Below are 16,341 nucleotides of genomic sequence, written 5' to 3' on the forward strand. Positions count from 1 at the left end.
GGGCATTACCATATGTGCACTACAGGGACATTACCATATGTGCACTACAGGGACATTACTATATGTGCACTACAGGGACATTACTATATGTGCACTACAAGGGCATTACCATATGGGCACTACAGGGACATTACTATATGTGCACTACAGGGACATTACTATATGTGCACTACAGGGGCATTACTATGGGGGCATTACTATATGGGCACTACAGGGGCATTACTATATGGTCACTACTATATGGGCACTACAGGGACATTACCATATTGGCCCTACAGGGGCATTACTATGGGGGCATTACCATTAGGGCACTACAGGGGCATTACTATGGGGGCATTACCATATGAGCACTGCTACAGGGGCATTACTATATGGACATTACTACAGGGGAATTACTATAGGTTCACTTCTGAAGGGGACATTACTATAAGGGCACTGCTGCAGGGGGGAATTACTAAATGGAATTACCAGGGGTGCGCCAAATTACTGTCTTGCCCTGGGTGACAGAAATCCTAGTTTCAGCCCTGCCTTGGGCACCTGCATACGATACTACTACTAACAGTTGTATATACAGTAGGATTCTGTTTGAGTCTGTCTCTGTTTGCAATGATGTGAACAGGCCATTACTGTGCTAGGTGTATTGTAGAAGAACACCACTTCTCTCCCTCTGACAAGTGTCAGATCTGCATACCTCTCCTTAAGCATGCATGACCCTGGGAGTTTATTGCCTGGAACCAAAGGATTCACATGTTATTTCCTCCAGCAGTTGTGTAACCATGATTTCTAGCCGTTAGTACCGTTGATGCCTCTTGAGTAAAGAGCACTGTTTATTTGTTCCAAGCACTGCTCTCCATAGATGAGCACAGTGAATTTGACAAGCAATAGCGTAAGTGACCATAACCGTTCTGCTTGTTGTTGTGAAGGAATGTTACGCCATATATTACTGATGGGATTTCTACTCCTGTTGGGACTGTAATTGGATAATGTACACATCTACACCGGAGGATATTTTACAGGATGCAAGTAGGGTGGGCTAGGGAGTTATTCGGAGATATACAGTATATTGCTTACTATATGGCTGTCTGCACTTTGTCATAATAATGTTGCGAATCATACTTATTATGACAGGGGTATATCCTGTATCTATTTATGAAATGTAAATAATAGCTCAGGTCAGATTTAGGAGACTGGGAGCCTCAAGTTCAGATATACGATACACAGTATTTCTTTAGAATATGTAAGGACTAAGGGATCTATTCATCGTCCATATAATGTAAACTGTATATATGTGTGTAACATCCTCTAGGAGATGTTGTTAATAATAACACCCATCTCAGTATTAAATGCTGCTGCCTTTTGCAGATACTGCATGCCTGAAACCTTGGGAGGTTTTTGCAGAAAAAAAGGGTCACGGCCAAATAGCGGAACCTAAAAAATGAAACATGATCAAAGGGTGAGTGGAACCTTAGCCTATAAAGGGGACTGATTTTCCTGCCTTTGCTCCTCTGCTCCCCCAGTGGCGGGAGAGGGGCAAGGCTGTGCAGCTGCCATGATGCCAATCTAACACCTATGAGGGCAGAGACCAGGATAGATGCCTGAGATAAAGTTTGTGAGACACAAAGAGAGATAGAGAGAGCTGGAAGTTTGCATTGGGGGTTACTGTCAGAGCAGTGTGGCTATAGGCAGAGGCGTCACTTACCTCCATGGCACCTGGTGCGGCAGGAGTAACTGTATTGCACGCCACGCCAGAAAGGGGGCATGGCTTTGTGGGAAGGGGAGTGGCCTCATCTCGCGAAGCCATGCCGCCTTATGTGTGCCGATCTTGGGGGAGTTGCCGCGTCCCATTCTCGGCACACAGTGGGCTTCCCCAGCACTCCTGCAGCTGCTGGGGAAGCCCACATCTCTCCCTGCCGCTCTCCATGTCACGGTGACACCATCCCATGGGGTGACACCAAAATAGCAGAGCAGCTCTGCTATTTTGGTGTTGCACCCCCGGATGGTGTATCCCAGTGCGGCCCACACCCCCCTAGTGATGCCAGTGGCTATAGGAGCCATCCATGTATGACAGAATGGGCTACAGCTAAGTGTACACTGATAGACTGTGCACTTCAAGTAAACATTGTTACTCTATTAGAGGGTCAGTTACATGGTCGCTAATGTTTGTCCAAACCTCTGTGGGGGCTGGCCTCATCCGCTGTAGGAACTGACCACACCCCAAAGCATGGGCCCCTACCATTGCATTCCCCCGGTGGGCCCTTCATGCTCCAGTCCGACACTGCGTGTGATAGAGAAATAAAGAAGAGAAGCTCCAGACCATAATTTATTCACCAAGAACTGTTGCTGCATATGTCCATTCCTTTATGTATTACTGCATGGGCCGACACCATCTTCTGCAATATTACCCACTCCCTGGAGAGCTAGTCTGGGGCAATGGGAGCTGTATCACTCCATATACACTCTGCATCACACAGCACACTGAAGCGGGGGTTCCATTACAATAAGATAAAGCATACGGGGTGTGGATATTAAATAACTACACTGTACTTGTAAAAAATAAACCATACTGCATGAATTAAAAGGGAGTTGGGGGAACAGTGACCTTGGACTATCCCAAAATCGATTTGCAAGTTTCACCCCTCCTCTCACACCAATAGTTTACAAACTATGAAGTAACATTTATGTTCACACCGCGTTCGAAGAAATGTGAACGAAGAGCCCACTGAACCTTTCTGTTTGCTAACTGCGGCTTCCGGGGCAGATTGCATGTAACGTGCACATGTGTTTGAGTGGCACAAAAGATGGAAGGTCCTGCACATCAAAAACAAATAGAAATGTGGAAAAATTTATCAAAGTGTCCAAATTGACCGTCAACTCAGCATCCGAATGATGAATCAACATTACTACAAAAATGTTCTAGCGACTTTTCGGGAAAGAATCAGAAGAAAGAGGCCAGAGATGTGGAAAAATGGTTCCATCCTCCATCAGGACAACGCACCAGCCCTCACAGCTCTCTCTGTCATGTAGTTATTGGCTGAGAAACAGATGGCAGTGCTAGAACACCCTCCATACTCGCCAGACCTAGCACCGTGTGACTTCTTTCTTTTCCCTAAAGTCACCTCTGTAACAAGGGAACCCATTTTCCATCAGTTACTGAGGTAGAGAAGACAATGACGGAGCTGGTGAGACATCTGACAGATAACGAGCTACAGCGTGGCTTTGGTGTGTGGGTACAGAAGGGGAGTACATAGAAGAGGAATGGAGTTAAAATGTCACCAGACACATGCACAGCCTGCAAATTACTGACGTGTGGAGAAACTGAACAACAGAATTAACTTTGGCAATGTCCCCTTTCTGGCATATTATAGCTATACATCCTCACAAAAGATGTCGGGCAATTTTTTAGCAATGTAGTTTTGTCACTCCCAGTTGTTTTATTTATGCAAATGAGTGAAAAATACGCTCTATGCAGCCAAGTCGCCCGGGACCTGATGCGCCGAGAGGGGCTGTTTACAGCGACTTGAGCTGTACGAGGACACATCTGTGCATGAATGAAGAATGAGAGACATGCGGGATGCCCATAGGTGATAATGTATGCTTTGTGTACAAACATGGAACACCGTACATTATTACAATACTAACCATCTCTGTCGCTAATGTCCCATGAAAAGCATAAAAAAAAAATCACAAAGATATTATAAGAAAAGCAGTTTTAAAGAGCAAGTAACATCAGATACTGTATTATTTATTTCAGATTGACCTTTTGGACTACATACTGTATAAAACACACGGGTTTATATGAAATCATATTTGTGGGATATCCCATGAAAAGAGAGGTTTTGGAGCGCTACCCACAAATAATACGCATCCCCTGGATATATGTAATTGGGAAGGGGGTGGTACCACAGCATATATTGGGGCTACAGTATCTGCTGCAATCCCACAAAAGCAGCCCCCATAGATTTTTAGTCCTTGGCCCGGTAGTTAACGCCATCTCCAGATTGTGTCAGCCATTGTGGCCTATGGGCTACACTTAGCAAAGGTTTCCAGGGTTGGGACCCATAGGGATCCAATTAGAGCACTGACAAGAGATTACACTGAGATTACTGCAAATATGTAAAGGAGGACAGAGATCTTTAACATTACAACATACTTGCCGACTTTCTGGTTGCACCTTCCCGGAGGGGGAAGCCAGGTCGGCGATGTGTGTAGGGGGGTGTGACCAAGTGGGCAGTGTGGGGGGTGGGGGCATGATGAGAAGATTTAAGTCAACACAGGGGGTAGGGCCGCAATTATGTGATTCGGTGTAAATCATGTCATCGAGTCACCCGGACCACCCACTGAACTTGGGAACTGTGGGAGGCCGGGAGACTTCACTACTCTTATACCAGGTGATCTTTAAATAATAAGAAATGTAAACTTGCCCATGAACTGTTGAAGACTGAATTGTCTTTCTTTGTAATTAGAACGTGTGCACACTGGCAGACATCACTGTACAACATTAATATTATTGCTACATTACGCAGACTTACCTGCATCTCATCCAGTTTGGACTGTATGTCGGGTGTAAAATCCCCCACTGCACAGCAAAATGGGTCAAACGGTTCTGCTCCAAACAGATCTTTTTCTAAAGAGACACAATATTTAATGATAAGTTAGAACAGTTCTTCTTCTATCCAAATGATTTAAATGTAAATACATACCTCCAACATCAGGACCATGGCATGCTGTGGGTAAGGGCGTGGCATAATAAGGGGCGTGATTTGCACTTGTAAAGGTTTAGTACACCTCCCTACCTAAAAATCGCACATTTTGGATGTACCTGAATCCAGTGCGTGTAGTGCAGGGCTTGACACATTTTTCTAAAATCTAGGAGCCAGGATGAAAGTGTAGGAGCCAGACCCCCCCTTCTCCCAGGGCAGCATTACTGAGCACCTACGTCCCAGGCAACCAACCCCCATGGCCACACCATGGGGGTTGGTGTGGCCATGGGGGGTACCCCAGGTAAACCACCCTCCCACAGCCACATTATTGAGCAGCTAACCTGCCTCTCCAGGCAACCAACCCCCAGAAAGACCACTCCTCCACAGTCAAAAAAACCCCAGGCAAGCAAAGCCACCGCCGGCAGTGGGCGAACTAGAGAGTGGTGGGCCCAGATGCAAGAACATGCTTTGGGCACCCCTATGCAGTGCCCCCAGTAGTGGTCCCCCCTATGCAGTGCCCCCAGTAGTGGTCCCCCCTATGCAGTGCCCCTAGTAGTAGTCCCCCCTCTGTAGTGCTGCCAGTAGTAGTCCCCCCCCTGCAGTGCCCCCAGTAGTAGTCCCCCTATGCAGTGCCCCCAGTAGTAGTCCCCACTATGCATTGTCCTTAGTTGCGCCCCCCTATACAATGCCCTAGTAACACCCACCCCTTATACAGTGCCCCAGTAGTGGCCACCCCCCATATGCAGTGCCCCCAGTAGTGGTCCCCATATATAGTGCCCTCAGTAGTGGTCCCCCTATGTAGCGCCCCTTTAATCAGTGCCCCCAGAAGTGGTCCCCCCTATGCATTTCCCCCAGTAGTAGTCCCCCCCCTTGTAGTGCCCCCAGTAGCGGCCACACCCTCTATGCAGTGCCCCCAGTAGTGGTCCCCATATATAGTGCCCTTAGTAGTGGTCCCCTTAGTAGTGCCCCTTTAATCAGTGCCCCCAGAAGTGGTCCCCCCCTATGCATTGCCCCTAGTAGTAGTCCCCTCCCTTTTACTGCCCCCAGTAGTGCTCACCCCCTTGTAGTGCCCCCAGTACTTGTCCCCTTTTGTAGTGCCCACAGTAGTAATCCCCCTTGCAGTGCCCCCAGTAGTAGTCCCCCCTTGTAGTGCCCCCAGTAGTAGTCCCTTGTAGTGCCCCCAGTAGTAATCCCCCCTTGCAGTGCCCCCAGTAGTAGTCCCCCCTTGTTGTGCCCCCAGTAGTAATCCCCCTTGTAGTGCCCAGTAGTGCTCTCCCCCTTTTAGTGCCCCCAGTAGTGATCTTCACCTTGTAGTGCCCCCAGTAGTGCTCTCCCCCTTTTAGTGCCCCCAGTAGTGATCTCCCCCTTATAGTGCACCCCAGTAGTGCTCTCCCCCTTGTAGTGCTCTCCCCATTGTAGTGCCCCCAGTAGTCCCCCCCTTGTAGTGCCCCCAGCAGTAATTCCCCCCTTGTAGTGCCCCCAGTAGCTAGCCCCCCTTGTAGTGCCCCCAGTAGTAGTCCCCCCTTGTAGTGCCCCCAGTAGTAATCCCCCTTGTAGTGCCCCCAGTAGTAGTCCCCCCTTGTTATGCCCCCAGGAGTAATCCCCCTTGTAGTGCCCAGTAGTGCTCTCCCCCTTTTAGTGCCCCCAGTAGTGCTCTCCCCCTTGTAGTGCCCCCAGTAGTGCTCTCCCCCTTTTAGTGCCCCCAGTAGTGCTCTCCCCCTATTAGTGCCCCCAGTAGTGCTCTCCCCCTTGTAGTGCCCCCAGTAGTGCTCTCCCCCTTGTAGTGTCACACCTAATAAAAAAAAAAAAACCTGAATCCTCGCTCCTGCCACCGCCATCCGCTCCTCTGTTCGTCCTCCCAGGCCAGGCCGCTCCGCATTATGGGAGAGACGTCATGACTTTCAGGCAGCCCTACAGGGCTTCTCGGGGCTGCAAACAATGCAGACCCGAGAAGCTGGTATTAGGCGTGCGCATGCGCGGCACCATCGCCGCTCATGCACATGCGTAGGTCCGATGCCTGCCAGATTCATTGAGCAGGCGCAGGGACCCAGGCCAGCAGCAGCATCAGCGCCCCTCAGGTAAGAGGGCAGGAGCCGCTGCTGGACCCAACCCACCAGAAATCCAATAAATAATATCATCTCCCCAGTTAATATTAATATAAAATGCCAGTACCCCTTTCCAATAATAAATATTGTTAATGAACTTTTTCAATCAATAAATAATTTTAGTACACCCTTTTTATTTCTAAATCATTTTAGTGCCCCCCTTTTTATTTTAAAACTAAATTCAGTGCCCCCTTTTATTTTTGCTTTGAAAATATTTGTGCTGTTTTTCTAATTATAAATAATATTTCACACCATATTTTTGGATAATAGTATTATACCTAACCAGTGGCATCACCAGGGGGGTGCGAATCGCAAACGGGCATCACACTCCGAAGGGGGGGGGGCACGAAAATGCCGGCTCCTCATCATTGTCCAGGAACTGGGCCCTGCACCATGATGTTATTGTGCAGCACCCGGCTCCCGGTCACTGAGGAGGAGCCGGCAGTGAGGGGAGAGTCTCTAGGGACAAACCGGCATCTCTGGAAGTCCTAGGCACCCCTCCAGAGTGATGAAACTGTCAGTGTGCCATGTGGTCATGCCCCTTCTTTATGATACACCCCCTTTTTAGATGCACACGGGGAAGAGGTATTTTGCACGGTATACGTTTATGAAGCCGGCGGACGGAATGCCGACCGCCGGCTTCTAGACTACTTAATCCCGGCGAGGGTTAAATGACAGGCATCTAAATCTAGACGCCTGTCATTTTACCAATGCTAGGAGACAGGCGCCCGGCATCCCGATCAAAGGGGGGGGGTTAGGTTTAGGGCTCCCGGGGGTGACTTAGGGTTAGGCGACCCCTGGGAGGTTAGGGTTAGGCTAGAGGTAGGGAGGGTTAGGGTTAGGCACCCCCGGGGGGAGGTTAGGGTTCGGCAACCCCGTCAGGGACTTAGGTTTAGGCGGCGGGGAAGGGGGGTTAGGTTTAGGCACTTAGAGGGGGATTAAGGTTAGGCACAGGGGGGAAGGTTAGGGTTAGGCACCGTAAAGGAGGGTTAGGGGTAGGGGGTAAAATTAGGTTAGTTTATACTTACCTGGGGACGACGATCGGGATTTCCTCCTCTGTCAGGCTGCCGCTGCCGGGATTTGAACCGCCGGCAATGTGGTCGGCGGTGAATCATACAGATTCCTTTTGCACACTGGGTGTCGCCATACATAGTGACGCAACTGTTCTTAACTTCCAACATCTTGCCTTTATCCAAGTGCAGTGGGTTAAAGAGAACCAAAGCACCACTTTTTATAGCTCTCTTATACAAAATAATTAACCATTTGGTAAGCTCGCTTGCTTAATAAATGAGCAACCATTCTGGACTGATCCCTCACTGTAAATAATGCTCTAGTAATAACTACTCACATGCGCCCTGCCTCTCTTTAATCTCAGTTCTGTCCTTCTCCCAACTAACTTTCTAAAAAACTTCAGAAGTGCAAATCACGTTTCTTATTATGCAACAGCCGCGCACACGACATGTCATGGTCCTAGTGTGGCAAGGGGCATGATTAAATCATTGTACCTTGCATGTCTGTATTGTATGTACAGTATTCTGTTTTTGCAATTCCCCTGCAATGTGGAACACAGGGGTCAATCCTATGCCAGATGAAGGGTGCAAGTTGTCGTTGCAAAGGCGTTAAAACGGTGGCAACGGACCGGGACCTCACACTCATCGTGGCCAGCTTGGAGCCCGAATTTGCTGAATTTTGCTCGGAGCCCTATGGAGCTGCAAGCAATTTTAAACGAATCCGGGCTGCCATAAAGTGCGGCTGATAGGATTGACCCCTAAGATACTTGATACTGTGATCATTAATAATAATAATAATAATAATAAAATCACAGAAACTTACTTATCTCAGCTGACCTGTTGGGTACAGGTGGCGGCTGTGTTCCATTCCGTGTAGGTGAGGTTGAGTCGGGGGAAACTGAGGTAAAAGGAACCATGTCGAAGATATCAGTGGAGGGAGATTTCGGTGTCACACTGCCAGCCTAAAATAATAATCCAAAAATTACACCAGTTCTTGCACAGTAACACAAATGACATCCATCATGCAAATAACATGCATAACGTTTTCTATACAAAGGACACACATGCCACATAAATAGTTTTGTTGGACTACGTGGTTTTGATGAAGAAATGTGTGACACTGTAATAATCTTCGCTATACCATCACACTGGTAAATTGCACCATGCGTTCCTGTACCTGACCATCCCTAATATTTACAATTAGGCCATTTTACAGCTCAGCAGCAAATGCACCAGTAGCACAGTGGTCAGCACTGCTGCCTCGCAGGGCAGGGATCATGGATTCAATTTCAATCAAGGCCCTATCAATATGGAATTTAGATGTTCTCCACATGTTTGCTTGGGTTTTGAAATTAACTTCAGTATATGTCAATATGGCCGAGATTGCCCTCCTGATTCAGAGTTGGGAATAGAGTAAGATAGAGCAAGTAACTGTGCATCTTGGTAAAACCAGGCTGCACAGCAGATGGGACAGATGTGACCTGTGCAGAGAGATTTAGATTTGGGAGGGACGTGTCCGAAATCAAATCTAAATTGTAATGTAAGAATAAAGCTGTCCAGCATCTGTGGGCTACATGCAAAAGCAGCCAATATTTATCCAGCATGCAAAAATAATAAGGGAGATGTAGTGCATTTAATATGCACGGAGGTGATTAAACACCCGTACCTGGGGGGTGATCTGATATGGCCAGGCTATGGTTACTTGTAATTGAGCTGAGATTGTGGGTGGGCTTAGGGGTTTAGCTTTAGTGTGTTGGTGGTGGAGTTTAGGAGCCACTTTAGTACTGCTGCTTGGCAGACATATTAGGCAGCCTTGCTGGATTCGTTCCCGCCTTCCCTCCCTTTAGTGTGGTGACAGCTGTCTAGTGGCGGGAAAGAACGATTGCAGTCACTATCTCCCTTTGCAGCTTGAGGTGCTCTCCCTTTCAATAAATGACTTAGGGCCCTATTCAATTAGACGCGAAAAGCCATAATCGGTGAAAAAGTTTCGCCTATTGACGCTTTTCGCCTGTTCGGAACTTATTTCCAAATTCAATTCCCGGCGGAATTTGCCTAAGCGGAAACTCAATGTAATGTAATAGGCAAAAAAGTTTCTCAAATTAATAGCAGGCGAAAAATAGTGCAAAATCTTTATTTTGGGGTGCAAACGTGGGAAAAAGAACCAGAACCCTTCGGACAGCCCCCAAAGGCCAATTCTGGGGAAAAAAAAAACCTAAGAACAACCCTAAAAAGTACTTTCTGAAATAGGCGAAGGAGGCGGAAAGTCGGACAGGCAAAACTTTTTCTAATTGAATACGAGCCTTAGGCTGATTATACCCTACTGGGGTCATCGGCATCACCGATCACGGTGGGCCTCACGTTGTTTTATTGAGGTGGATGTGGATACCTTAGGCAGGATAATGGGTTGGAGGATCACCTCCCATTTGGAAGAGTGGAATGAGTATGCAGTCGGTCGATCCTTCTGCGCCACCATACTGTGTCTGTCTCTTTTCTTTCTCTTTCCTAGTTAGTTCAATTACAGTTCAATTTATAGCTAAAGTGGTTTATTATCTTAAATTTAAATACATTTAAATAAATTTAAATAAATAGAGATGACCTTCCTTTCCCCTTACGCAAGTCTCAGTGTCATTATAACAAGGTATTTACCCTGTAGTGTCAGGAAAAGGGCATCCATTAGGTGAAGGGGAGTTTAATGTATTTGCCCCCTTGTATAGCAGCATGGTTTGACCAGGTACAAAGTTATTTGCTATTTTTACTATTACTCCCAACTCAGAATCAGGCCCTATAAGCTCTAAGTACACTGGTTAATATAAGTAAACTTGTGTCGAAAAAAACATACACATACATTGTGCTAAATATTTGAAAATAAAATTGTGCGTCAAGCAGAGTTTTCTTTTATGGGGAGTTACCTAATAGAGACTGCTACTTTGGATTTAAGCTATAAGATCACACATAAAACGTGGGCTAGTCAGCAAGTTTGGGATCTAATACAGATATGTTTTTGACACAGTGATATTTGTGGGATTTTCTTGTTTGCTTGTTTCTTTGTTAATTAACTTTAAACTAAGAAAATGTGGTAAATTAGCTGATGCCTGGGCACAGGGCATAAAGGGTTTTCTAGTTGTACACCTGTGTGGACTCGGAGAGCCATCTTACCTAAGCCTACCCATCTTGCCATGGCATGGATAATGGGAATAATAACAATGGTTTATTTTGCCACTCGCCTAGCCCTATAGAGGAATGGATAAGTCCCACAGCATTAGGCTGGACACCAATGTAGGCAGGTACAAGGGTCATATGACCTAGGCTGGGGGCCTTTACTCTGTCTTACAGTACATGCCGCCCTTTCCAAGTGTGAAAATAGAGCTCCTAGCACTAGTATGAGGGACAAATTGATTTTCTCCACCCCTAATAGCAATACATAGGATGAGTTGTAACTCTGCAGTAGACTGGAAGCCATCTAGTGTCTCCCCCCTGCCCTTTTGCCTCATGGACGAATGGATTGGTACCCGTCAGACGACAAGAAGTCCCCTCCAAGTTAAATGGGTGACTTTATTATTATTAGACTGAAGGCCCCCATACATCAGCGATGGATTGCAGCTATATTGCAACCCAGCATTGTCGGATCGCTGAAATCCAACATGTTGGATTTCACAGATATGCCGATCAAGATCAAAAAATTATTGTGATTGGCACATCGGTGAAATTTAACATGTAAAATTTCATCGATCCTGCAACGGATTGTGGAACATTGATGGCCTCCGGAAGGCATTTCCGACCGGCGCATCAGGGTTTCCGATCCCATCGCAACATCACGGCGATCTGTCGCAGATGTATGGGGATCTTTACCCAGCAAAGGATCAAGTGAAGTAGGAAGGCCCCACTATGCCATGGGTAATATTTAGGGTGATATTTACTAAAGTGCCGGTTTTTAGACATGGATATGTTGCCCATAGCAACCAATCAGATTCTACTTATCATTTATAGAAGATAATAGCTAGAATCTAATTGGTTGCTATGGGCAACAACTCCACTTCTAAAAACCTGCACTTTAGTAAATATACTCCTTAGTATATTTACAGATTTACACCACATCAAGTGGGGCCATGAACATGGAATGCAGCACAGGCACGCAGAGTTATTAATCTCTGGTCCCGTGGTGTAATGTACCTACAGTTTTTGTTATTTAAGTGAAATTGGATAGCAACTAACAGAGATGCCCTTACTAAGGCTATGTCTGCTCCTAAACTTATCACTGACTTTCTGACTGAATTAACCATATCAATTATCAATCAAATAGTACAGTTAGAAAACCAAAGTTCAGGAGCAGACAAATAACCCTATATACAGAAGAATGGGTCATTTAGTGGTTCTGCTGTATGAAGTTATGAACTAGACATTTTAATGGAAGCTGCCTAATCGGAAAAAGGAATTGGAGGGAGCTCCCATCTGTTAATATGAAAGTTCCCGACCATTCAGCCACTAACAAGTGTACTCTATAGGGTAACGTCCGAGATCACGCTGACCATAAGGGAAGATGAGACTATCAGGCTACTGTACCTTAAAATAAGGGAGCAAACAGTACCTTTTATGAAATATTGCCATGTGCTGTTATAATTGTATCTCCGTAATTAAATGGGTTGGACATGGGATCCCAGGGCTCAGGATTCCGGCACTCAGAATCCCGACACCGGCGTCCCGACTAACCCTGCCCCTAAGCCTAACCCTCCCTCCCTGCAGCCTAAACCTAAACCCCCGCCCACCCCCCGCAAGCCTAAACCTAACTCACCCCAGCACCCTAACCTTAATCCCCCCCCTAATGTCTAAAACTAACCCCTAACCCTCCCCTTAACCCCAATACTTACCGTCGGGATGTCAGCGGTCAGGATGGTGGCACCTGGATTCTGATGTATTCTGGTGTAAGGATGCCGGTGACGGCATTCTGAGCACTGGCACCCCGACTGCCGGGATCATAACTACATCCCAATTAAACTAGCATTGGCAACATCTCATATACTTCTGATGCACAGATAACATGTACCTGTTTTTGTGTGTATATGTGTATATATATATATATATATATATATATATATATATATATATATATATTAGAGATGCGCGGTTTGGTTCTCCAAAAATCTGAATCATACTTACCTACATTCCTAGGAGGCTTTCCGGGAGCAGCAGGAGAGGACCTGGGGCCAGATGATAGATGACATTAGGCCCCGCCCCCTTTACAGAAAACCCCTGGACGATTAGCCCCATTTAGCCCTGCCCCCTTCCCTACGGACCAGATCATTTCAGGTAAAATCTCCCCATTCTGCCCACTTCACTAGGAAGTGGGCGGGATGCGGGAGATATGCCTACTCTTCCGGGATCACGGGGGGTTACCCAAAAAATCGGGAGCCTTCCGCGATTCCCGGAAGAGTAGGCATGTATGATATGAATCCACCCGAATTTCGTGAATCTGGGTAAATGCGAGTCGCGGTTCCAATCTCCTGAGGAGATCCATGTAAATCCGGGTCGCGGTTCTGATCTTTCTGCGGTTCGGAATTTGGATTTTAAATATGAATTTTCGGGTTTTGGATTGCATAAATTACATGATTTTAGCTGTTTTTTAAAATGTTTTATCCATTTATTATTTAAAAAATCCAGATCCAAAAAACCAAACCAAACCAAAACACTTGAGGGTGGTTTGCAAAACCTTGAAGGAGACACAGATCCAAAACCAAAACACGGAGGTCGGCGCACCTCCCTAATATATATATATATATATATATATATATATATATATTTATATATATTTATATATATATATAAAATATATATATATATATATATATATATATATATATATATATACTGTATACTGTATTTGTTTTGGTGCTTTATTTGCACAAAGCACAAATTATACTGTATGGTGTCCATAGAAGAGTAACAACGTGGTTTGGTTTTGGATCTGGCTTTATCTTCAGGTTTTGGTTTTAACTTTGGATCTGGATTTTTATTTTTTTTTAAATAATAAAATTTGAGGTTTTGGACCCTGATAAGGAATTACGTGAATAGACATTTAGTGAACTGTTTACCCCTAACACCTGAATGGGCAATATTCGGTATTACACCTATAGGTACTAGAATGGCACAAGGGTTAGAAAATTACTGATAATTATATCGGCAGTGGCAAAAAAAATTATTTTGCAAGTATGGTAACAACCCACGGCTCCTACATTCGCCCTATTTTTGGGAAAACTTTTCAATATTTTCCGAATGGATTTGTTGGAGGCCTCGCTAAAGAAGGAAAAATTCACAGAGAAGTTCTTTGAAACTTGGGAAAGCTACACAGACACATTGTCTCAGTCACTCAAAGACCAGGTATGGAAATGCTTCAGGAATACACTTTGGTATGAGACACGTGTTTGTGAGCAACACCTCCCGATCTCCCTTAATGCCATCTAATTTGGGTTTGGGAATTGATGTTGCGGACTCGGGCTCACAATATATAATTTTATTTTATTTTAATCTTATTTGTATTCTTTTTATGGACTTATCATTGTGTTATGTGTTGGCAACTTAATATGTTTAAATACCGGACAATGGTTATTTTCTGTAAAATTGAATGTGCTTACCTCCGACTTTATGTTATATCTCTGTTATGTTTCAATAAAGAAAAATTTTGTTGAAAATAAATAAATAAATAAAATGTAAAAAAAAAAAATCAAAAATTCGGATTATAAAATCAAATTCCAAACCGCTGACAGATCAGAACCACGACTCGGATTTATCCTGATCTCCTCAGGAGATTAAAACTGCCTCTCGGTTCTGTCTGGATTCACAAAATTCGGGTGGATTCGAATTTCTGGAGAACGGAGCTGCTCATCTCTACTATTTATGCGTTTGTATTTTTAAATTATACAGTGTGTCAAAAATGTGCATACAGACAGACCATACTGATTGTACTGAACTGGTGATTGCACTACTAACAGTAGCACTGACTTTAGCAAATCTATAACAACATGCAACCAGCACACAAAATGACATTTAACAAATGGAGAAATTATGCAAAGATCTTAGAATTACACGAGGCCTCGGGATGCTGTATTCACTGCTACATTTTGGATGAGTGTTTTTGACAGGTGGAGGAGTTAGATGCAGTCCTGTCGGTAGTCTAGAGTCAGGAGAACTCATGGGAGTGAATGCTATAGAGCAGATATCTAAACATGGATCTGAAGCGTCATTATTACACCAGAAAAACGTAGAGGATCTCTCAGCCTCACTTTGCTCATGACTGGCCCTGATATGCAGCAGCTGTAGAGAAATCAGAGGAAATAAAGACAAGCCAGACAGTAAGAAAGCAAAAAGTATATCACGTAAATAGAATAGATTAGAAAGGGCCCTGCAAATGGACATAGAACAAAACAATTATAATAAAACTGTTCATTGATTGTAGACTGGCCATTGAAATGGGATGTAGTTGTGATCCCAGAACAATGAATGCTGGCGCCGAAATCCCTACAGGGTTCAGAAACCCGGCTTGACAATCCCAGCGGCTGCAATCCCGAAGGTAACTTTTAGGGTTATATTTAGGGTAAAGGGTTAGGATTAGGTACTAGGGGGAGGGTTAGGCTGCAGAAGGGAGAGTTAGGGTTAGGCTGTGGGGGGTTTAGGGTGCGGGAGGTGAGGGTTCAAGTTAGGCTGTGGCAAAGGTGAGTTAGGTGGGGTAGGGTTAGGGCAAGGGTTAAATTATTAACCTGTAGGCATCGGTATTTCAACTATCAGGATACCAATGCTGGGATTCCTACCACCGGCATTCCTTTGCGCCCATTGAAACTACTTCACAGCATGGTATATCACAGTAGCATGATTTAATATATATACAGTACTGATTACACAGCTGTGACTGTGTCTGCATATATTGGTGGCCACCTGTCTATATGCCAATGCCACTGCAAAGTCCTACTCTGGTGTAGATCTGTAGAAGTAGAAATACCAATGTGTGTCTTTAGACGCCACCATCGGTTGCACCATAGGAAACTTGCTCCAGCCCTATTTTCCGTGCGAGTATGACCCCCTATGTGAATGGTTGAGCGTCTGTTTATGCAACCATTTTCATTGACACACCCACGACACTTCCATAACATGACAAGAAGATTGACTATGTCTGTGTGTTAGCAAAGCCATAGAAGCCATTATAAAAAACTATAATATTTTGCTTCAATTGGAAACAGATTGCAATGCAACCCAGGAGATGATGATAACTAGAGATGTACACCGACCCCCGTGTTTTGGTTTTGGATCTGGATTCAACTTTGTGTTTTGGTTTTTCAAAACCACTCTTGGTTTTGGATCTAAATGTATTTTTTTTAAATAGATAAAAAGTTTTTGAAACCAACTAAAATAATGTAATTTATGCAATCCAAAATCCTAAATTCAGATTCAATCCAAATTCTGAACCAAGAAAAGATCAGAACCGCGACTCTGATTTACCGGGGTCTCCTCAGGAGATCAGAGCCGTAACTCAGATTTATC

General features: G+C 45.0%; 1 protein-coding gene across 7 annotated transcripts in view; it reads right to left on the bottom strand.

The window, feature by feature from the left end:
- Nucleotides 1–16,341, bottom strand: part of GULP1 (GULP PTB domain containing engulfment adaptor 1) — a 366,994-nt gene that overhangs the window by 12,161 nt on the left and 338,492 nt on the right. For 6 of the 7 annotated variants that reach the window (XM_088466947.1, XM_088466948.1, XM_088466949.1 and 3 more), the window contains 3 exons: nucleotides 14,893–15,120; nucleotides 8,639–8,777; nucleotides 4,530–4,624 (listed from right to left, as the gene is read on the bottom strand). In XM_088466947.1, coding sequence (XP_088323073.1) covers nucleotides 4,530–4,624; nucleotides 8,639–8,777; nucleotides 14,893–15,120 — 462 coding nt within the window. The remainder of the gene's footprint in view (nucleotides 1–4,529; nucleotides 4,625–8,638; nucleotides 8,778–14,892; nucleotides 15,121–16,341) is intronic. The other variant, XM_088466954.1, reaches the window with a different exon arrangement.

This window comes from Taudactylus pleione, unplaced genomic scaffold, assembly GCF_031769625.1.
Source record: "Taudactylus pleione unplaced genomic scaffold, aTauple2 ptg000067l, whole genome shotgun sequence".
Taxonomy (NCBI): domain Eukaryota; kingdom Metazoa; phylum Chordata; class Amphibia; order Anura; family Myobatrachidae; genus Taudactylus; species Taudactylus pleione.